Source organism: Microcaecilia unicolor, chromosome 5 (assembly GCF_901765095.1).
Source record: "Microcaecilia unicolor chromosome 5, aMicUni1.1, whole genome shotgun sequence".
Taxonomy (NCBI): domain Eukaryota; kingdom Metazoa; phylum Chordata; class Amphibia; order Gymnophiona; family Siphonopidae; genus Microcaecilia; species Microcaecilia unicolor.
The window spans coordinates 346,171,388-346,195,410 of record NC_044035.1 but is presented as its reverse complement, the minus strand read 5'-3'; the positions used below and the strand labels follow the sequence as shown (position 1 = coordinate 346,195,410).

Below are 24,023 nucleotides of genomic sequence, written 5' to 3'. Positions count from 1 at the left end.
TTTTATCCCTTAATTTGGTTTCATTCAACTCTGCCAGCCAAATTGGTTGCTGCTTTGCATATGTAGTTGCATACATAGTTCTCAGTTTATATAAAATGTCCTTTGGTGTATCTTTTCCCTCCACTAATATGGCTTGTTTCTCTGAGAGAGCTTCCAAAAGCATGCACTTCACATAATAGTTTGCATTGTCCCATTCAGCCATATTTTCAGCTGTTCTGTCTTGGTCTAAGCATATATCTAATCTTTTTGCTCGAAGGAGACATATGAATCTTAGTTCCCACTGCCGATAATTAAACTCAGTTAATTTAGGCACCTTGAGAGAATAGAAAAATGGTGAATTTCTTCCCTCAGCCATTTTCTTAGCCTTCTGTCTGCTGTGTGGGGGGAGAGAGAGACAGACTGAATCTTTCCTTTAAAACTTAAGAGAAAAATGTGGCCTTTTTTTCTGCCTGGTAATATTTCTCTTCTTTTTCAATTCCTGGCCCTGGGCCCATAACCCTTTTGTTGGATTATTTGTAGTAAATAATTAGCAGATCTTAGTACACACAGCTTCAGCTTTAGAAATGTTAATTTCTTTCTTCATCTCTCTCTCATTCACCCCTGAATAATTCACTGCTGAGTCACTTTAAAGTTGAAGTAACAAAACATCTGTTTACTCACAGTTTGTAGTTAGATTATAATCAGACAGGCTTATATATACATATTACTATACATTTGTATTATCAGCTCCTTCCATGTGCTTAGATGGTAATGGATGCTCACACCACCATAGATCCTCTCAGGTTAGGAGAGAACATGAGCTCCATGTGCTCCATGTGCTGCATGTGCTGCATCTGATGTGTCTAACCCCCACAGGAAGTTGCATAGCAGTGTGACCTCTCTAAGTAATTCACATCAGAGGTCACAGAGTAATCACAGAGAAATAATAGGTGACAGGCAATGCATGTAAAATACAATTACATTCCAACAATAGCTACTACCGTGGGGGCCTCCAAATGGCCACTAGTTGATCCATCCATAAGCAGCTCCCCAGCTGAAGCTCCAACCCCACCTTGTGCAACCGATGTAACCACTTCTCCAGTGCTCAGTGCACTCTGGGCTTCTGCTCTAGCTGCTGGGCATGGCGGGGAACCCACTGCCAGGGAGAAAGAGATGTTTTATGTTCCAACAGGGAAGGCACTCCTCTGCCTTCGTCCAATGTGGAGCTCACATTCCCAGCTTCAACCCTTGAGGACACAACTGATTGATCCAAGGCTGGAACAACAGTGTAGTTGGACCTGGTGGGAACAGCGTCATAATTTTCCAAAGGAAAGGAGAAAATTTCACAGGAAAACAGAGGCCAGTTAGGAGCGACCAGAACGAAACGTCAGGGACCTGCAGCCATCTTGACTCCTCCCGCCAAACCTTTTTTAAACACTGCTAAGCTAACTGCTTTTACTACATTCTCTGGCAACAAATTCCAGAGTTTAATTACACGTTGAGTGAAGAACTACTTTCTCCAGTTTGTTTTAAATTTATTAATGGCTTCATTGCATGCCCTCTAGTCCAAATATTTTTGGAAAGAGTAAACAAGCAATTCACATCTACCCATTCCACTCCACTCATATTTTACAGACTTCTATCATATCTCCCCTTAGCCATTTCTTCTCCGAGCTGAAAAGCCGAAGCCGCTTTAACCTTTTCTCACAGGGAAGTCATCCCATTCTCTATCATTTTTGTCACCCTTCTCTGTATATCTTTTTTGAGATGCAGTGACCAGAATTGCATATAGTATTCAAGGTGCAGTCGCACCATGGAGCGATACAAAGAAACTAACATTCTCATTTTTGATTTCCATTCCTTTCCTAATAATTCCTAACATTCTTCTTAGCCGCCACTGCACAATGAGGTTGCCAGACTGGAGGCAGGCCTCCTCCATAAACTTCTCTGTCTGCCTGAGCTCTTCCAAGTCTGGTATTCTAGCCCTCAGAGATCGGACATGTTCCTTGAGTGCTAAGAGCTGTTTGCACTGAGTACACACATACGATTTCTCACCAACTGGGAAAAAAAATCAAACATATGAAATGGTGCAAGAGTGGATAGCCCCCATTCTTGCTGCTGGACTGCTGCTTGCATCTTATTATTGGTGATTTATTAATTAAGTTGTTAATGGAGTGGGAACATGTAAACTAAAGTCCCCTAAGATGGTTAGTTATATGCTAAGCATTGCTAATATTTAGTTTTTATTACTACTATTTTAATGTTATTAGTCGGAGCAGAAGCAATCCCAAGTCGCTACTGCCCGTGTCCTCTCTGCAACATCTAGCCATAGTCTCACGAGGCTGCCACTGGAGGTCATAGCAGTATTGGAGCTAGCATGGGCAGGAGTGTCTGGGGACTGCTCCTGCCTTGACTACCAGGGGATGGTCAGTAGGCCCAGGGAGGGGGTGGTGGGGCTTAGAGGGAGGGAGAAGGGCCTGTACTATTATGAATGTGGCATTTTGTTTCCATGAATGTGCACAAGAAATGAGTGTTGACATATTGGAAGTCAAGCTTCGATTGCCAAGTCAAGCTTCTGTTCCACTCAGAGGTCATGGCAGCACACAGGAGAGAGGGACTGGACAAGAGAAGAAAGAGTAAGAATTGCCAGCTGTTGCACCACAGTGAAACCCACTAGCTCCAACACTACTTATTAGGTTGAGGAGGAAATATTGATCTGTACCTCTTAGTCAGAGGTGTGTCACTACAACAGAGGGAAAGAGGAAAAGTTTAAATATTTTGGAAATGCCCTTCTCTCCCATAGGTTACCTACATATGAAGGCTCAGAGCATTATAACCCAAGGGGCAAGATCCAGCTAAGCTAGAAACCCAAAGGAGCAGGATAAAGCTACCAGGCTTAAAAGGAAAATAAAGTACATTTTATATAGGTTCTTTCAATCAGATTCATGGATTGATACAAAAAGCTGATGATTGAGTTGTGGGCTTAAAATTTCAGCAAATAAACAAGTGTTTACCTGGAAAAAAAAGGCACACACTCCTCTGAAAAATGTTCTCCCCTTTCTGTGAAGAAAAGAGGCAAGCCTGATGAATTATAACCCTAGCAAAGTTGGAAGGGTAAAACTTAATTTTCAAAACAAACTCTGTAGGGCATTCCCCTTTGAAAACTGGCTTCAGGCCCATGCACCGTACTCTGTTAAAAGCAGCCCAGTGGTTAGAGCAGAGAGCTGAGAATGGAAGCCAGGGTTCAAATTCCACTGCTGCTGATTGCAAATTTGAGCAGGTCACTTCACCTTCCACTGCCTCAGGTACAAACTTAAGACTGTAGACCAGGCTTGTTTAACCTTTCTGTATTGGAGACCACATTTTATATTTTGTAACAGTTGGAAGGCAAAACATATGCATGCACTAATGCTCTCTTTCTGAGAATCCCATCCACACGTGCTCTCTGAGTATACCCGGTCTCTCTCTCATGTCCTCCCCTTCAGCCTTTACCCAATCTCTTTCTCATGTCCTCCACTTTACAAGTATTGCAAAAAACGTTTATAAAATGACCCCCCCCCCCCCCCGAGTCTAAGATGCATTTCTGAGGAATTTGTGGTATATGGTTAAAAAACATGGAAATCCCCCTATTATTTTCCATGCGTTGAACTAGTACCTTCTTTAAAATCTTCACATGCACATTAAAGCCAAAATGAAATGCTCGATTCTAGGGTTGACATCCAAGGTAGCAATCTTCACTGTCTTCGCCTAAATTTGATGCCATTAAACATGCTCACATTTGACCCACTCTCTCACAACACATTGGTATATTCCCTGGTTGGCTGGCATCATATGAGACATCAATATGCAGTAGCTATTGATCCCTATTGTAGCCAAGTGAACCCATCCACTCCTGCAGCGTCCTTCATACTTGGAGCGGCCTTGCTAGGTCAAGGAGAATACTCTGCTCCATGCATCATCTGTAGCACCTCCCGCACCAGCAGAAGCTCAGCAAGATTCCTGCTTCCCCACGCAAATCTGCTATCTGTAAGTTTGAGCCAAGACCTGAAACTGCAAGACCAACAGAACTTCCGGTACCATGAGGCTCAAGCTTGCAGATAGCAGAGTTACAGCGAGGGAAGAAGGAATCCCGCTGAGCTTCCGAGGGCCAATTAAAAACACTTGGTGGGCCAGATTCTGGCCCACGGACCGTACGTTGAACAAGCCTGCTGTAAACCCACCAGGGACGGAAAATACTTGCAGTAGTTGAATGTAACTCAGTTTGAGCTTTCACTGAAAAGGCATGAGCTAAATCTAGATATCCTTTCACAAGTTTATCATCAGAGTAAGAGATACCACCTAGAATTCTGCAGTTTATCAGCAACCTCTGCTCAAACTTTAATATGGGCAAGAACAAAGAAGACATTGAAAATAAGCTGACTTTCAATGAAGAGACTACAGGGATTTCACTTATAGACAGGGTAGGCTATGGCTCACACACTAACATAGAAATGGAAATATGAACAGAGAAGTATGTACCACGACACTTGAACCAGTGCAAGGAGCAAAGATTATAAAAAATGAATTTCTCAACGACTTAGTTCTTAGAAGAATAGGAAAGAACAAAATATTACCATGGCTATATAAACACCATTCTTAATCTGAATGAAAGACATCCTCAAATATAAGATGATCCCACTAAGTCTGTATCCTTTCTACTTCATTCCCCCCCACCCCCAATCTTGTGCATTCATCTCTGTCCTCCTGAGGGCAGTACTTCCTTTGGCCCCACTGGCCTCTCACAGAAGTACTCTGATTTAATTTACCATGGCACTTGAGTTTCTTCACCTTCATACAGGTTGAAAAATTTCACCCCTATGAGCTGAAACATCACAGGGGGAGTTTTCCTTTAGAAAATTCACTTGTAGACCACATGCTCAGAGTACACATGCAGCTCAGTTACTGCTTTGGAGCAATCTCTCTCAATGGCTTAGTTTTGTGCTTACTGTGACAATAAAGGCCGCACCGACCACACTTCTTAAATCCACTCGGGACCTTCGAGGACATCGACGGAAAAATCGCGTTGGCGAAGTTAAAGTCGTCGATGGTGGCGGTAAATCACACCTCGAAAAATAATCGACCGCGCAGCCACAAGGCCGCAACGCGACGCCCTCGCTAGAAAACGAGGGAAAATAAAGCGCGTGCTTTTTTTTTTTTTTTTTTTAAAGGAAAAAGAAAAACTGGAGCGCGCGGCAACAGAAACAAAAAATAAACGAATTCGCGAAGAACGAGACGGTTTTCCGGGGCTGACTAAGAGAGAGCGGCAGTCGCACGACTCTCTCCAGGCGCAGAAAAGAAAGGACTGGCGGGAACGGTCACGCACGGGCGGGAAGACGGCCGCGCATGCGCGGTGGGCGTGCCCTGCGTGCGGACCGCCCGCGAAGCTTCTTCCGGTTGGTGGGGGCTGCCGCGGATGTCACCCAGTCGTGAGAACAAGCAGCCTGCTTGTCCTCGGAGAAAGTGAAGATACATACCTGTAGCAGGTGTTCTCCGAGGACAGCAGGCTGGACATCACCACACGTGGGTCGTCGTCCGCGACGGCCCAGGAGCTCCGGAAAAATCAAAAAGTTCTAGAAGGTGCGCGATGGGCGCAGGGACAATGCACCGCGCATGCGCGAGTGACTTCTCACCCTCGACGCCCGCACGCTTCCCTCAGTTAGATAACAAGCAAACAAGAAAAAAACTACAACTCCAAAGGGGAGGAGGGAGGGTTGTGGTGATGTCCAGCCTGCTGTCCTCGGAGAACACCTGCTACAGGTATGTATCTTCACTTTCTCCGAGGACAAGCAGGCTGGAGCTCACCACATGTGGGGTATCCCTAGCACCCAGGCTCACTCAAAACAACAAACTTTGGTCAATTGGGCCTCGCAACGGCGAGGACATAACTGAGATTGACCTAAAAACAAACACTCTAAGTGAGAGTGCTGCCTGGAACAGAACAGAAATGGGCTTAGGCGGGTGGAGTTGGATTCTAAACCCCAAACAGATTCTGAAGCACCGACTGCCCAAACCAACTGTCGCGTCGGGTATCCTGCTGAAGGCAGTAGTGAGATGTGAATGTGTGAACTGATGACCACGTCGCAGCTTTGCAAATCTCTTCAATGGAGGCTGACTTCAAGTGGGCCACTGACGCAGCCATGGCCCTGACATTATGAGCCGTGACATGACCCTCCAAAGTCAGCCCAGCTTGGGCGTAAGTGAAGGAAATGCAATTTGCTAGCCAATTTGAGATGGTGCGTTTTCCGATGGCAACTCCCATCCTGTTGGGATCAAAAGAAACAAACAACTGGGCGGACTGTCGATAGGGTTTTGTCCGCTCCACGTAAAAGGCCAATGCTCTCTTACAGTCCAAGGTATGCAACTTGTCCTCACCAGGGCGGGAATGTGGCCGGGGAAAAAATGTTGGCAAGACAATTGACTGGTTCAGATGGAACTCCGACACCACCTTTGGCAAAAACTTAGGATGAGTGCGGAGGACTACCCTGTTATGATGAAATTTGAGATAAGGAGCATGAACCACCAGGGCTTGGAGTTCACTGACCCTACGAGCTGAAGTAACAGCCACCAAGAAAATGACCTTCCAGGTCAAGTACTTCAGATGACAGGAATTCAGTGGCTCAAAAGGAGGTTTCATCAGCTGGGTGAGGACGACATTGAGATCCCATGACACTGTAGGAGGTTTGACAGGGGGCTTTGACAAAAGCAAACCTCTCATGAATCGAACAACTAAAGGCTGTCCAGAGATAGGCTGACCTTCTACACGTTGATGGTAAGCACTAATCGCATTAAGGTGAACTCTTATGTAGTTGGTCTTAAGACCAGACTCTGACAAGTGTAGAAGGTATTCAAGCAGGGTCCGTGTAGGACAAGAGAAAGGATCTAGGGTCCTGCTGTCACACCAGACGGCAAACCTCCTCCATTTAAAACCTTAACTCCTTTTCGTGGAATCTTTCCTGGAAGCAAGCAAGACCCGGTAGACACCCTCAGAGAGACCCAAGGAGGCAACTTCTAAGCTCTCAACATCCAGGCCATGAGAGCCAGAGACCGGAGGTTGGGATGCAGAAGTGACCCCTGATTCTGAGTGATGAGGGTCGGAAAACACTCCAATCTCCATGGTTCTTCTGAAGACAAGTCCAGAAAAAGAGGGAACCAAATCCGACGAGGCCAGTAGAGTGCTATCAGGGTCATGGTTCCTCGGTCTTGCTGGAGTTTCAGCAAAGTCTTCCCTACTAGAGGTATGGGAGGATACGCATACAGAAGGCCTGACCCCCAATGTAGGAGAAAAGCATCTGACGCTAGTCTGTCGTGAGCCTGAAGTCTTGAACAGAACTGAGGAACTTTGTGATTGTATTGAGTGGCAAAAAGATCCACCGAGGGGGTGCCCCACGCTCGGAAGATCTTGTGGACAACGTCCATGTTCAGGGACCACTTGTGAGGTTGCATTATCCTGCTGAATCTGTCAGCCAGACTGTTTACACCTGCCAGATATGTGGCCTGGAGAATCATTCCGTGCTGATGAGCCCAAAGCCACATCCTGACGGCTTCCTTACACAGAGGGTGTGATCCGGTGCCCCTCTGCTTGTTCGTGTAATACAAGGCAACCTGATTGTCTGTCTGAATTAGAACAATGTGATTGGACAGCAGGTCTCTGAAAGCCTTTAGTGCATTCTAGATCGCTCGTAATTCCAAGAGGTTGATCTGAAGATGTGTCTCCTGGACGGACCAAACTCCTTGAGTGTGGAGCCCATCCACATGAGCCCCCCCCCCCCAGAAGGGATGCATCCGTCGTCAGCACTTTTTGTGGCTGAGGAATTTGAAATGGGCGTCCCAAGACCAGATTGGATCGAATGGTCCACCAATGAAGGTAATTGCGAAATTCGGTGGAGAGACGAATGACATCCTCCAGATCCCCCGTAGCCTGACACCACTGGGAAGCTAGGGTCCATTGAGCTGATCTCATGTGTAGACGTGCCATAGGAGTCACATGGACTGTGGAGGCCATATGACCGAGAAATCTCAACATCAGCCGAGCTGTGATCTGTTGAGACGCTCGAGTCAAGGAGATGAGGGACAGAAGGTTGTCTGCCCTGGCCTGAAGTAAGTAGGCTCGAGACGTCTGTGTGTTCAACAGAGCTCCTATGAAGTCCAATTTTTTTAACAGGAACTAGATGGGACTTGGGATAATTGATTACAAACCCCAGTAGCTTGAGCAGCTGGATAGTAATCCGCATGGATTTCAGAGCTCCTGCCTCCGAGGTGTTCTTCACCAGCCAATCGTTGAGATAAGGAAACACATGTACTCCCAGTTTGCGTAGCGATGCTGCGACCACTGCCAAACATTTTGTGAACACTCTGGGCGCAGAGGCGAGACCAAAGGGCAGTACGCAATACTGAAAGTGCTGCGTTCCCAGACGAAATCGAAGGTACTGCCTGTGACTTGGGAGCACCGAGATGTGAGTATAGGCATCCTTTAAGTCCACCTGGGTGTCAGCCGACTCAGGCACCGCACGCGGTACTGAGGGCGGAGACGTCCACACAGGAGATGGACCAGACACAGTCTCAACAGTTGGTACCGAAGGCGCAAGCACCTGCGGTACCGATGCCGATGGACGCATCATCCCTTCCAGAAGGCTTGGAAGTATGGCCGGAGACACTCATCGAGGGCTGCCATCGGAACAAGCGGTGGGGCCGGTGCAGGAGCCGGTGCTAGAGTCTGCAGGGGCTCGAGAGCCGGTACCTGGCTGCCAGACGGCCGACGCATCGGCACCTCCTGAATGGAGGGTGAGCAATCCTCCCGGTGCCGACTCCCTCGGCTCCCCGGAGTTCCGGGTACCGTAACGGGAAGGAGACCGATGACGGCGCTTCTTCGCCTTCGCTCGACACCCGTCATCGACACTCCTCGGTACCGATGAAGAGGATGCGGAATCCTCGCGCCTCTTCGGGGCCGGGTCCAACTCAGAGCGGTCCCGAGGGGCCTGCATAGCAGTAGGCCTCAAGACAGGTGGAGACCCGCTCGATACCTCTCTGCTCCCAGCGGTAACAGGCCTATCAGCAGCCATTACCTGGACTCTCGATGCTGCTTCCCTCGACGCCGATGCCAGTGCCATCGACCTCGGTACCAATGCCAATGCTGACGTCGAAGGTTCAGACCGATCCGAAAAAAGTCTCTCACGCCGAGCTTCTCGAGACACCTGGGTCCATTTTTTCATCAATTTACACAACTTACAAGCAGCTGGTAAATGATCAGGACCCAGGCACTGAATACACCAAGCGTGAGGATCGGTCGATGAGATGGTCCGATTGCAGCAGGAACAGCGTTTGAAGCCGCTGGGAGTCCTCCATGACATCGGAGGAAAAATAGCAGCCAAAAAATCAAAGGGCTCGATGGTGCCAATCGAAAGGCACGAAAAAAGAATTCGCCGAGCGACCTAAGCGGTCGCAAACGAAAACGAAAAAACTTAAAAGCAAAAAACTAGAAAATAAAGGAAAAATTCTTTTTTTTTTTTTAACAAAGCACAAAAAAAAAAAAACGGAGCGCGTAAACGCGAGGTCAAAAAACGAGACCTACCTCCTGGGCCAAAAAGAAAACACGCAGAGAAGTTGAAAGTCACCTTTCTTTGCGAACGTGGAGAAAAGGAAACTGAGGGAAGCGCGCGGGCGGGAAGTCACTCGCGCATGCGCGGTGTGTTGTCCCCGCGCCCATCGAGCACCTTCTAGAACTTTTTGATTTTTCCGGAGCTCCTGGGCCGTCGCGGACGACGACCCATGTGTGGTGAGCTCCAGCCTGCTTGTCCTCGGAGAATGAATCTTGCACCTACGCTAGGAAATGTGGAGTATGATCTCAGTCTCTCAAATTGACTGCTAATGCTCATCATAGTACTTCCATCCATGCCAAAGAGAGCTTCTTTATGAGCGCATGCCTAGGTGTGTTTATAACACTCCCCCAGGGGAAGCAGATATAGCGAATGCTACATACCTGTAGAAGGTATTCTCCGAGGACAGCAGGCTGATTGTTCTCACTGATGGGTGACGTCCACGGCAGCCCCTCCAATCGGAAACTTCACTAGCAAAGTCCTTTGCTAGCCCTCGCGCGCCCGCGCGCACCGCGCATGCGCGGCCGTCTTCCCGCCCGAAACCGGCTCGAGCCGGCCAGTCCAGTATGTAGCAAGACAATACACTTCAAGGGAAGACACAACTCCAAAGGGGAGGCGGGCGGGTTTGTGAGAACAATCAGCCTGCTGTCCTCGGAGAATACCTTCTACAGGTATGTAGCATTCGCTTTCTCCGAGGACAAGCAGGCTGCTTGTTCTCACTGATGGGGTATCCATAGCCCCCAGGCTCACTCAAAACAACAACCATGGTCAATTGGACCTCGCAACGGCGAGGACATAACTGAGATTGACCTAAAAAATTTACCAACTAACTGAGAGTGCAGCCTGGAACAGAACAAACAGGGCCCTCGGGGGGTGGAGTTGGATCCTAAAGCCCAAACAGGTTCTGAAGAACTGACTGCCCGAACCGACTGTCGCGTCGGGTATCCTGCTGCAGGCAGTAATGAGATGTGAATGTGTGGACAGATGACCACGTCGCAGCTTTGCAAATTTCTTCAATGGAGGCTGACTTCAAGTGGGCTACCGACGCAGCCATGGCTCTGACATTATGAGCCGTGACATGACCCTCAAGAGCCAGCCCCGCCTGGGCGTAAGTGAAGGAAATGCAATCTGCTAGCCAATTGGATATGGTGCGTTTCCCTACAGCCACTCCCCTCCTATTGGGGTCAAAAGAAACAAACAATTGGGCGGACTGTCTGGTGGGCTGTGTCCGCTCCAGGTAGAAGGCCAATGCTCTCTTGCAGTCCAATGTGTGCAGCTGACGTTCAGCAGGGCAGGAATGAGGACGGGGAAAGAATGTTGGCAAGACAATTGACTGGTTCAGATGGAACTCCGACACGACCTTTGGCAGAAACTTAGGGTGAGTGCGGAGGACTACTCTGTTGTGATGAAATTTGGTGTAAGGAGCCTGGGCTACCAGGGCCTGAAGCTCGCTGACTCTACGAGCCGAAGTAACTGCCACCAAGAAAATGACCTTCCAGGTCAAGTACTTCGGATGGCAGGAATTCAGTGGCTCAAAAGGAGGTTTCATCAGCTGGGTGAGAACGACATTGAGATCCCATGACACTGTAGGAGGCTTGACAGGGGGCTTTGACAAAAGCAAACCTCTCATGAAGCGAACAACTAAAGGCTGTCCTGAGATCGGCTTACCTTCCACTTGGTAATGGTATGCACTGATTGCACTAAGGTGAACCCTTACGGAGTTGGTCTTGAGACCAGACTCAGACAAGTGCAGAAGGTATTCAAGCAGGGTCTGTGTAGGACAAGAGCGAGGATCTAGGGCCTTGCTGTCACACCAGACGGCAAACCTCCTCCAATGAAAGAAGTAACTTCTCTTAGTGGAGTCTTTCCTGGAAGCAAGCAAGATGCGGGAGACACCCTCTGGCAGACCCAAAGAGGCAAAGTCTACGCCCTCAACATCCAGGCCGTGAGAGCCAGGGACTGGAGGTTGGGATGCAGAAGAGCCCCGTCGTCCTGCGTGATGAGGGTCGGAAAACACTCCAATCTCCACGGTTCTCCGGAGGATAACTCCAGAAGAAGAGGGAACCAGATCTGACGCGGCCAAAAGGGAGCAATCAGAATCATGGTGCCTCGGTCTTGCTTGAGTTTCAACAAAGTCTTCCCCACCAGAGGTATGGGAGGATAAGCATACAGCAGACCTTCCCCCCAATCCAGGAGGAAGGCATCCGACGCCAGTCTGCCGTGGGCCTGAAGCCTGGAACAGAACTGAGGGACCTTGTGGTTCACTTGAGATGCGAAGAGATCCACCAGGGGGGTGCCCCACGCCTGGAAGATCTGTCGCACCACACGGGAATTGAGCGACCACTCGTGAGGTTGCATAATCCTGCTCAACCTGTCGGCCAGACTGTTGTTTACGCCTGCCAGATATGTGGCTTGGAGCACCATGCCCTGACGGCGAGCCCAGAGCCACATGCTGACGGCTTCCTGACACAGGGGGCGAGATCCGGTGCCCCCCTGCTTGTTGACATAGTACATGGCAACCTGATTGTCTGTCTGAATTTGGATAATTTGGTGGGACAGCCGATCTCTGAAAGCCTTCAGAGCGTTCCAGATCGCTCGCAACTCCAGAAGATTGATCTGTAGATCGCGTTCTTGGAGGGACCAACTTCCTTGGGTGTGAAGCCCATCGACATGAGCTCCCCATCCCAGGAGAGACGCATCCGTGGTCAGCACTTTTTGTGGCTGAGGAATTTGGAAGGGACGTCCCAGAGTCAAATTGGAGCAAATCGTCCACCAAAACAGGGATTCGAGAAAACTCGTGGACAGGTGGATCACGTCCTCTAGACCCCCAGCGGCCTGATACCACTGGGAGGCTAGGGTCCATTGAGCAGATCTCATGTGAAGGCGGGCCATGGGAGTCACATGAACTGTGGAGGCCATGTGGCCCAGCAATCTCAACATCTGCCGAGCTGTGGTCTGCTGGGACGCTCGCACCCGCGAGACGAGGGACAACAAGTTGTTGGCTCTCGTCTCTGGGAGATAGGCGCGAGCCGTCCGAGAATCCAGCAGGGCTCCGATGAATTCGAGTTTCTGCACTGGGAGAAGATGGGACTTTGGGTAATTTATCACAAACCCCAGTAGCTCCAGGAGGCGAATAGTCATCTGCATGGACTGCAGGGCTCCTGCCTCGGATGTGTTCTTCACCAGCCAATCGTCGAGATATGGGAACACGTGCACCCCCAGCCTGCGAAGCGCCGCTGCTACCACAGCTAGGCACTTTGTGAACACCCTGGGCGCAGAGGCGAGCCCAAAGGGTAGCACACAGTACTGGAAGTGGCGTGTGCCCAGCTGAAATCGCAGATACTGTCTGTGAGCTGGCAGTATCGGGATGTGTGTATAGGCATCCTTCAAGTCCAGAGAGCATAGCCAATCGTTTTGCTGAATCATGGGGAGAAGGGTGCCCAGGGAAAGCATCCTGAACTTTTCTTTTACGAGATACTTGTTCAGGGCCCTTAGGTCTAGGATGGGACGCATCCCCCCTGTTTTCTTTTCCACAAGGAAGTACCTGGAATAGAATCCCAGCCCTTCTTGCCCGGATGGCACGGGCTCGACCGCATTGGCGCTGAGAAGGGCGGAGAGTTCCTCTGCAAGTACCTGCTTGTGCTGGAAGCTGTAAGACTGAGCTCCCGGTGGACAATTTGGAGGTTTTGAGGCCAAATTGAGGGTGTATCCTTGCCGGACTATTTGGAGAACCCACAGATCGGAGGTTATGAGAGGCCACCTTTGGTGAAAAGCTTTCAACCTCCCCCCGACTGGCAGGTCGCCCGGCACTGACACTCGGATGTCGGCTATGCTCTGCTGGAGCCAGTCAAAAGCTCGCCCCTTGCTTTTGCTGGGGAGCCGCGGGGCCTTGCTGAGTCGCACGCTGCTGACGAGAGCGAGCGCGCTGGGGCTTAGCCTGGGCCGCAGGCTGTCGGGAAGGAGGATTGTACCTACGCTTGCCAGAAGTATAGGGAACAGTCTTCCTTCCCCCGAAAAATCGTCTACCTGTAGAGGTAGAAGCTGAAGGCTGCCGGCGGGCGAATTTGTCGAATGCGGTGTCCCGCTGGTGGAGAGACTCTACCACCTGTTCGACTTTTTCGCCAAAAATGTTATCCGCACGGCAAGGCGAGTCCGCAATCCGCTGCTGGATTCTATTCTCCAGGTCGGCGGCACGCAGCCATGAGAGCCTGCGCATCACCACACCTTGAGCAGCGGCCCTGGACGCAACATCAAAAGTGTCATAAACTCCTCTGGCCAGGAATTTTCTGCACGCCTTCAGCTGCCTGACCACCTCCTGAAAAGGCTTGGCTTGCTCAGGGGGAAGAGCATCAACCAAGCCCGCCAACTGCCGCACATTGTTCCGCATGTGGATGCTCGTGTAGAGCTGGTAAGACTGGATCTTGGACACGAGCATAGAGGAATGGTAGGCCTTCCTCCCAAAGGAGTCTAAGGTTCTAGAGTCTTTGCCCGGGGGCGCCGAAGCATGCTCTCTAGAACTCTTAGCCTTCTTTAGGGCCAGATCCACAACTCCAGAGTCGTGAGGCAACTGGGTGCGCATCAGCTCTGGGTCCCCATGGATCCGGTACTGGGACTCGATCTTCTTGGGGATGTGGGGATTAGTTAGAGGTTTCGTCCAGTTCGCAAGCAATGTCTTTTTTAGGACATGATGCAAGGGAACAGTGGACGCTTCCTTAGGTGGAGAAGGATAGTCCAGGAGCTCAAACATTTCAGCCCTGGGCTCGTCCTCCACAACCACCGGGAAGGGGATGGCCGTAGACATCTCCCGGACAAAGGAAGCAAAAGACAGACTCTCAGGAGGAGAAAGCTGTCTTTCAGGAGAGGGAGTGGGATCAGAAGGAAGACCCTCAGACTCCTCGTCAGAGAAATATCTGGGATCTTCTTCTTCTTCCCACGAGGCCTCACCCTCGGTGTCAGACACAAGTTCACGGACCTGCGTCTGCAACCGGGCCCGGCTCGACTCCGTGGAGCCACGTCCACGATGGGGGCGTCGAGAGGTAGACTCCCTCGCCCGCATCGGCGAAGCTCCCTCCGCCGACGTAGTCGGGGAGCCCTCCTGGGAGGTGGCCGCAGTCGGCACCGCACGCGGTACCGACGTCGGGGACCTCACCCCGGGCGATGGGCCAGCCGGCGCCACGCTCGACGGTACCGGAGGCGCAAGCACCGCCGGTACCGGAGGGGTAGGGCGCAACAGCTCCCCCAGAATCTCTGGGAGAACGGCCCGGAGGCTCTCGTTCAGAGCGGCTGCAGAGAAAGGCATGGAGGTCGATGCAGGCGTCGACGTCAGTACCTGTTCCGGGCGTGGAGGCTGTTCCGGGCTGTCCAGAGCGGAGCGCATCGACACCTCCTGAACAGAGGGTGAGCGGTCCTCTCGGTGCCGATGCCTGCTGGGTGCCGACTCCCTCGGCGACCCAGAGCTCTCGGTGCCGACGCGGGGAGGGGACCGGTGTCGATGCTTCTTCGACTTCTTCCGAAGCATGTCACCGGAGCTCCCCGGCACCGACGAGGAGGACGTCGAATCCACCCGTCGCTTCCTCGGGGCCGAGACCGAAGAGGGTCGATCTCGGGGGGGCTGTACCGCAGGAGCCCTCAGGGTAGGAGGAGACCCACCCGAGGGCTCACCGCCACCAGCAGGGGAATGGACAGCCCTCACCTGCACTCCACCCGATGCACCACCGTCCGACGACATCAGCAGACGAGGTCCTGGTACCACCGACGTCGATGCAGCTATCCGATGTCTCGGCGCCGATGCAGAGGCCCGATGCCTCGATGCGCTCGATGCAAGGGCGGCCGAGGAAGATGGTCTGGACGCTGACGACGTCGATGCACTCGAAGATCCCGGTGCCGATGCCGACGAAGAGCCCGAGAACAACACGTTCCACTGGGCTAGTCTCGCTACCTGAGTCCGCCTTTGAAGCAGGGAACACAGACTGCAGTTCTGAGGGCGGTGCTCGGCCCCCAGACACTGCAGACACGACGAGTGTCGATCAGTGAGCGAGATAACCCGGGCGCACTGGGTGCACTTCTTGAAGCCGCTGGAAGGCTTCGATGTCATGGGCGGAAAAATCACGCCGGCGAAATCAAAAGCCGAAATGGCGAAAATTGAAGCACCAAAATTTAGAGGGAGAAAAATCTCGACCGAGGCCAAAAAGGGGCCTACCCCGACGACGAAAGAAAACTTACCGGGGCAAAAAGCTGGAAGTACGGGGAGGATTGACACGAAACCCGGTGGAGGGTTTCCGGAGCACTTCCCGACTTTAGAAAAAGCTTTTCCGAAGAAAAAACACGCTCAAAAAACAATTTGGATGCGCGAGGTCAACTTTCTGGGGCCCGACACGGCGAAACACGACCGTACCGAGTGCGGACAAAAGAAGACTGGCCGGCTCGAGCCGGTTTCGGGCGGGAAGACGGCCGCGCATGCGCGGTGCGCGCGGGCGCGCGAGGGCTAGCAAAGGACTTTGCTAGTGAAGTTTCCGATTGGAGGGGCTGCCGTGGACGTCACCCATCAGTGAGAACAAGCAGCCTGCTTGTCCTCGGAGAAACACTTTTACACATGCTCCAAGGCAGTTGCGATAAAGATGTGCAAGTGCTGATAAGAATATGTGCATAAGCACCAGTCCTACTCCCTTTCCACCTATTCTTTGACCCCAGAAATGCCTCAACCTATACTGAGTTAATGTAAGTGCTACAACTTCTTTGCTCCTAGTTTTTACATGAATATACAGTTGGGCAAATATTGTAAAAGTCTACCTCAATGAATAAAACTCTGTTGTACATGCTCAACCCTTATAAAATAAGCCTAGACATATATTCATCTATATTTACCACAGTCTATGTACAAGAGGAGTTATGTTTCTAAAGAAGCTTCTCATGAGACTGCAGCATATCTTTTACAGAAATTACAGCTTATCTGATCCTTATTTCAAACTCTCTCCTCTTTAAAGGCCTTGATTTTCCCAAGAGGAAGCACAACCTTTTGTCCATCTGCTTCTTAACAAATACTGTTTCGTTCTCTTATCTTAAAAGAAAGGTAGCTAGTGGCTGCTGAGAACCTTACTGGAAGGATCCAGGCACTTTCCAATACAAACACACCTGGGCAACCTAGTTTTACTTTCCAGAAACTCCCCAAAGACAAACATCTCTAGTGACTTACCTTCATGGCGAGAGCAATTAGAGCTCCTTCTGTTGGCTGACCCATCAGAACATTCTTTCTTATGACAGCGTTATTGGCTACACACCCAGCCTGAAACCATTATAAAGTTTCCATGTTAATGTAATAAAGAGCAATATTTTGCCACTTATTAGCCTAGCTGGGGTACTTAAAGGTTAGTGTGTATGCTTGCATCAAGCCTCCCTTATTACAAAGAAGATACTCTGGAACTATACTGAAGGCATACAACAGCAGTAACTCAGAGAGGCAAGCATTGAAGGCATACTGGTGAGATTATGGCTTCTTAAGATTGAAAGAACAGGCGACTGGCTGTATTTTGCTCTGGCCTGGCGTTCTTCCCATCTGTGCAAATGGAAAATTTGTGTTTCACATATTAGGTCTCCCCTCTAGCAGTGATGAAAATATCCAAACATTAATAACAAATCAAAATTAGCAAATGATTGCAGAGGGCATATTTTTGGGACAGGGTCCACTGTGGTCTGGTGATTGTACTATGCATTGTCTGTTCTCTTGTTTTATGGGTTGGGAGCATTGTGGCGAGATAGCAAGTTACATAATGGCTAAGATTGGTATCACAGGGTTCAGTTTCAAAGACAGTGTTACATCCAACCACTGCTCACCAATGGGCTAAGTACTACTCCATACAAATGAGGGTAGGACCACAGTGCAGGAACATTCCAGGGAGCTCTGTGGAGCTCTCTGGGAAACAACTGTCACTACAATGAGTGGCTTGAATCAGGAGGGTGGTACACAGTATGGAACATAAAAACTAATAGCAACCATACTGGATCAGACCAATGGTCCATCTAGCACAGTATCCTGCTTCCAACAGTGCCCAATCCAGGTCACAAGTGCCTGGCAGAAACTCAAACAGTAGCTATATTCCATGCTACCAATCCCAGAGCGGCTCCCTCCATATCTCACTAGCAGACTATGTACTTTTGTTCCAAGAACTTGCCCAAACCTTTTTAAACCCAGATAAGCTAACCGCTGTTACATCCTCCAGCAGAGTTCCAGAGCTTGCCTGTTCGTTGAGTGAAAAAAATATTTCCTCCTATCTGGTTTAAAAGTATTTTCATGTAATTTCATTGAGTGTCCCCTGCTCTTTGTACTTTTCGAAAAAGTGAAAAATCAATTCACTTTTACCCGTTCTACCAGAAAGAAACAATGTGCGAATCAAACCCATATCCCCTGTATTGAAGGACTACAGTCTTAACCCTTATGACATAACTGCACGGGTAGCCCGGAAAGGAAGGCTAAGAGTGTCATAGCCCAATAGAGCAGTCAAACAGCAAGGTAAAACAGGAGCGGTGATCAAAAAGATAGTTCATCCTGGACTTTCTACACCAGGTTAATGATGAGGAGATGAACACAATATGACCCCAATCTGGCAAAAAGATGATGGTTCATCTAATAAACCCATCATCTTTTTGCATCCTGGTTTCATATTATGTTCATTGCCTCATCGTTAGTTTATCCTGAACTTTCTGCACCAGTCTCCTCTCAAAAATTACTGAAATGCAAACACCAGTTTAGTAGCAAATGAAAATCTGGAAGTACAGCTCTTTTCTTACTATTCAGATTGTGTGTGTGTGGGGGGGGGGGGGGGGGGGGGGGGGGGGAAAGAAAGGAAAGAGGACAGAGCATCAAAGTGGAAGGAGAAACGTGAAGGCACCAGAGTGGTAATGGTGAAATGTAAATACGCCTGCCCACCCCAGACACTAATATGGTTAGTTACAGCTCTGGATGGAGGCCTGAAGAAGCAGGCGATAAGTACTAGGCAAGAGAAAAAGAAACGAATAGTATACAGTACAAGGAAAATCATCAATGTGCTGTAATGGTAGTTACAGATCTCTATGAATCTGAATACGATGTAACTTTAAATGTTCCAGGAATCTCAGAAATATATCTTAAGCTCACCTCCACCAGTTTTCCAACAGAGATGTTTGAAAATTCCTTTAGCGCTTCTTCAGAGTGACTCAGATATACGCTGCCTTTCCCGCCGTACCCAACGCCACTCACCTGCATGAAAAGACACATAACCCACAGTATTTACAGTGCTCAAGGTGACAAGGAGTCACGCCACTGTGGATCTCAGCACAGTATGAATTGTTTGTGCTAGGCAAAGAGCTATGGCAGGTACCTCTGCATGGAATCCATCTGAGGTCGTCAGCTGGGTTACTGTCATCTCATTTGCAGTCAGCGTGCCTGTCTTATCGGAACAAATAACATTACAGCATCCTGCAACAAAAAGCAAAACCACATCTCTTTTTATATTTATTATTTCTGCTATTTTGTTCTATATACCTATGTGAACTTCTGTTTGTAGTTCAATGTTATAGTATGGTTGTTTTCTCTCGCTTGTAATTTCTATACTTACATAAAATTCAATACACATATTCTTTAAAAAAAAAAAAAGTCACATTTTAAATCCTATTTTACTCTCTGGAATGTCCCTTTCTGGCAGGCCAATGCTCAAAGGTTCACGGTAGAATCAAATTCTACTGCGAAACTAATGCAGCAAAGCTGCTGCTGCATGCTCAGAATAATGAGCATGCAAATTAATGCCACGTTAAAATCACAGTATTACTTAGCTGTTCATTATTCTGTGCTAATTTTCCTGTCCATGCCTGAGCACTGATTGGCTCAGGCACTGACAGGAAAGTTGACGTTTCTTTAAAAAAAAATCCCTTTCCTAATGATAAATTAGGAAAAACACCTAGCCCATGCCACACCCCGAGCAACGGCTGACCTTTAAAAAAATCCTTTGGTGGTTCCCCTGACCCCTCCCCAAAGAAAATTGGAAAAAGCCTTGGTGGTCCAGTGGGACCCCAGTCCAGACCCCCCTGAAGTCCACTCTGGTGGGCAACCCCCCCCCCCCCCAAACCCCTTCATACCTGATAGGAGGCAGGAGTGAGAGATGCCTCCTCTCTCCTGCTCTGAGCATGTCATCAACATGTCAGCACCCCAACCCGGCCATCCTGGGATGCATTGGATCATGATATCTTGCTAGCACGACTGACAGAAACAGGTATCAATGGTACTTGCCTGGTTCAGATCCTATCTATCAAACAGGCAACAATCCATAATGTTTAGCAGCAACTCATCACCACCATGGACACTGGCCTGCGGGGTACCTCAAGGATCGATACTGTCACCTATTTTGCTCAATATCTACCTCAAGCCACTAGCTGAGCTGATTCGGTCAATGGACAGTCAGTTCTACATCTATGTGGATGATGTGCAGCTACTCATACCCATTGAACCTGACTTACCTAACATCAATTCAAGAATGGGCTAAACACAACAAACATTGCCTGAACCCAAGTAAAACCGAGCTTCTCTGGGTCCCTAACACAAGTGGATACATACCCGACATCAAAATCTCTTTTGGGAAGTATGAACTCCCCCTCAAATCACAAGTCAGGAACCTTGGAACACAATTAGATTCAACACGTACTCTGATTCCCCAAATCCAAACAACCTTCAAGAGCTGCTTCTATTATTTGCGACAGCTGTGCTGCCTCTCTCCTTACATCGAGAAGGTACAGTGGGGGAAATAAGTATTTGATCCCTTGCTGATTTTGTAAGTTTGCCCACTGACAAAGACATGAGCAGCCCATAATTGAAGGGTAGGTTATTGGTAACAGTGAGAGATAGCACATCACAAATTAAATCCGGAAAATCACATTGTGGAAAGTATATGAATTTATTTGCATTCTGCAGAGGGAAATAAGTATTTAATCCCTCTGGCAAACAAGACCTAATACTTGGTGGCAAAACCCTTGTTGGCAAGCACAGCGGTCAGACGTCTTCTGTAGTTGATGATGAGGTTTGCACACATGTCAGGAGGAATTTTGGTCCACTCCTCTTTGCAGATCATCTCTAAATCATTAAGAGTTCTGGGCTGTCGCTTGGCAACTCGCAGCTTCAGCTCCCTCCATAAGTTTTCAATGGGATTAAGGTCTGGTGACTGGCTAGGCCACTCCATGACCCTAATGTGCTTCTTCCTGAGCCACTCCTTTGTTGCCTTGGCTGTATGTTTTGGGTCATTGTCGTGCTGGAAGACCCAGCCACGACCCATTTTTAAGGCCCTGGCGGAGGGAAGGAGGTTGTCACTCAGAATTGTACGGTACATGGCCCCATCCATTCTCCCATTGATGCGGTGAAGTAGTCCTGTGCCCTTAGCAGAGAAACACCCCCAAAACATAACATTTCCACCTCCATGCTTGACAGTGGGGACGGTGTTCTTTGCGTCATAGGCAGCATTTCTCTTCCTCCAAACACGGCGAGTTGAGTTCATGCCAAAGAGCTCAATTTTTGTCTCATCTGACCACAGCACCTTCTCCCAATCACTCTCGGCATCATCCAGGTGTTCACTGGCAAACTTCAGACGGGCCGTCACATGTGCCTTCCGGAGCAGGGGGACCTTGCGGGCACTGCAGGATTGCAATCCGTTATGTCGTAATGTGTTACCAATGGTTTTCGTGGTGACAGTGGTCCCAGCTGCCTTGAGATCATTGACAAGTTCCCCCCTTGTAGTTGTAGGCTGATTTCTAACCTTCCTCATGATCAAGGATACCCCACGAGGTGAGATTTTGCGTGGAGCCCCAGATCTTTGTCGATTGACAGTCATTTTGTACTTCTTCCATTTTCTTACTATGGCACCAACAGTTGTCTCCTTCTCGCCCAGCGTCTTACTGATGGTTTTGTAGCCCATTCCAGCCTTGTGCAGGTGTATGATCTTGTCCCTGACATCCTTAGACAGCTCCTTGCTCTTGGCCATTTTGTAGAGGTTAGAGTCTGACTGATTCACTGAGTCTGTGGACAGGTGTCTTTCATACAGGTGACCATTGCCGACAGCTGTCTGTCATGCAGGTAACGAGTTGATTTGGAGCATCTACCTGGTCTGTAGGGGCCAGATCTCTTACTGGTTGGTGGGGGATCAAATACTTATTTCCCTCTGCAGAATGCAAATAAATTCATATACTTTCCACAATGTGATTTTCCGGATTTAATTTGTGATGTGCTATCTCTCACTGTTACCAATAACCTACCCTTCAATTATGGGCTGCTCATGTCTTTGTCAGTGGGCAAACTTACAAAATCAGCAAGGGATCAAATACTTATTTCCCCCACTGTAAATCTTATCCCAGTTGTGCATGTCATGGTAACATCAAGACTGGATTACTGCAATGAACTATATAACGGTCTGACTACAAAGGGCCTGCACTAGGTCCAGTTGATTCAGAATGCAGCAGCAAGACTCATAGAAGGTTGCAAGCCACGTGACCACATCACACCATTTTTGCAAAAACTTCATTGGCTACCAGTACAATACAGGGCTAAATTTAAAACTCTATGACTGATCTTCAAGGCCCTGAAAGGAAATGGCCCCGAGTATCTGAAGAATAGGACGATCCTCCACACACCGCCAAGGACACTAAGGTCCTCCCAAGGACTTTCACTAACTACACCCTCTCCAAAAGACATTACATGATGTGATACCTGCAAGCGAGCCTTCTCTGGAGTAGCCCCCACACTCTGGAATGCATTGACTGAAAGGCTTCGCTTAACACAAGACTACCTCTACTTCAGGAAGCAGGTGAAAGCTTGGTTCTTCAACCAAGCCTTTAATGGAAGAAGTAACTAACTTGTTAGTCTCACTCACACACACAAGGATTGATTTGGGCTGCACATACTGCAGCGGGACATGTTTATCCACCCCTACCCTAGCTCAGATAATGTTTAACTATCTCTCTGACCTCACGTGCAACTTTCTTCAAATCAATCACAATACTTTCTAATTCTTCCTACTTTCTTACTCATCTATATTACAACTTTGCCTTACCCTTCACTACCAATTATAATGTTCAAGTACATATTGTGTTTGTCATTGCAAGTAGTATACCATGCCATACTTTGTTTTGTTGTTCAAATATTTTTACTGCTGTAATTGCCTATTGCTCATGTTTGATCTATTCTTACTGTACACTGCCTTGAGTGATTTTCCTTCAAAAAGGCGGTAAATAAATCCTAATAAATAAATAAAATCCTAATAGTAATTAAATAAATTGGGTGGGGCCTATACCATATAATCAGAGACGCCAAGGGTGGCCCATCCCAATGCTGGAGATTTATCTCCGCAGTGCTGGAGACTGAATGCTAAACGAGAGAGATTTTTCTCACAAGCCCCAGCCATGTCTAAAACTAGCTAGAACGCTGCGTATGCCTTGTAGCGCTATAGAAATGATAAATAGTAGTAGTAGTTCTGGAAGATGCACATTGCAAAAACTGACATATTCCAATCGATAAATAAAAAATACAATTCTTTTTGATTCCTTTGTTGTCAGAGATGCCAAGGGTAGCCCATTCAGAAGAGTGACATGTACCACCCCAATAAGTGGAAACTGACCTGAGCTGACAGGAACCTCCCCCTCCATCATAAAAAAATAAACCCCTCCCCCTTCCCCAAACCTCCCTACCCACCTCAAAAAAAAAAAAAAATCAAAGGGCAGGAGCCACACCCACTTGCTCCTGCCTCAGGCACCATCATCATTCAAAATGGTGGTGCCTGACATCTAGAAGGGTCTGGAGGGAGGGGGCAGAATACACTAGACTATCATAGATTGAGGTGTTCTTTTGTTTGTTTCAGGGGGCCACTACACTACCAGGATGTTTCATTTGTCAGGGGTGGGGAGAAGCCACTCGACCAGGGCTGTAGCAACTGTTCAAGGTGCAAGGGAGAAGTTGCCAAACTTGCACCCCATTCATTGCCTTCTCTGCTTTGCTGAAACACACTGGGCAGAGCAGATGTGCTGGGAGTTGTATCGCACAGGGTAGATTTCTGGCTGAGGATGTTCCTGGACTAGACTACTAGGATGTTTTGTCGGGGGGGGGGGGGGGGGGGGGAGGGGGGTGGTTGCTACAATACCAGGGCTCTTGGTAATTTTTGTGGTGTTGGAGGAGGGGAGGTGGATGCAGAGTCAATGGCTTTTTTTTTTTTTAAATATATGTCCTGTTTCCTATCAGTGTGTGAGCCGATCACTGGAATGGGGACATTTTACCAAAGACTGCAGATTAATGCCGCAGTGTGCGCTCTTTTTTCCTGACAGTGCACACTTTTTAATGCAGAAGTAAATTTGCAAGCTCATTGATTATTACATCTCGATAGAAAAGTTTTGCAGGAAGCTCATGTTAGA

The 24,023-nt window shown here is 48.7% G+C and overlaps 1 protein-coding gene across 1 annotated transcript in view; it reads right to left on the bottom strand.

Annotated features, from left to right (window-relative positions):
* Nucleotides 1-24,023, bottom strand: part of ATP2C2 (ATPase secretory pathway Ca2+ transporting 2) — a 211,102-nt gene that overhangs the window by 77,165 nt on the left and 109,914 nt on the right. The window contains exons 13-15 of the mRNA XM_030204530.1: nt 18,965-19,062; nt 18,742-18,843; nt 16,804-16,893 (exon numbers count right to left, since the gene is read on the bottom strand). Of these exons, the coding sequence (XP_030060390.1) occupies nt 16,804-16,893; nt 18,742-18,843; nt 18,965-19,062 (290 nt within the window). The remainder of the gene's footprint in view (nt 1-16,803; nt 16,894-18,741; nt 18,844-18,964; nt 19,063-24,023) is intronic.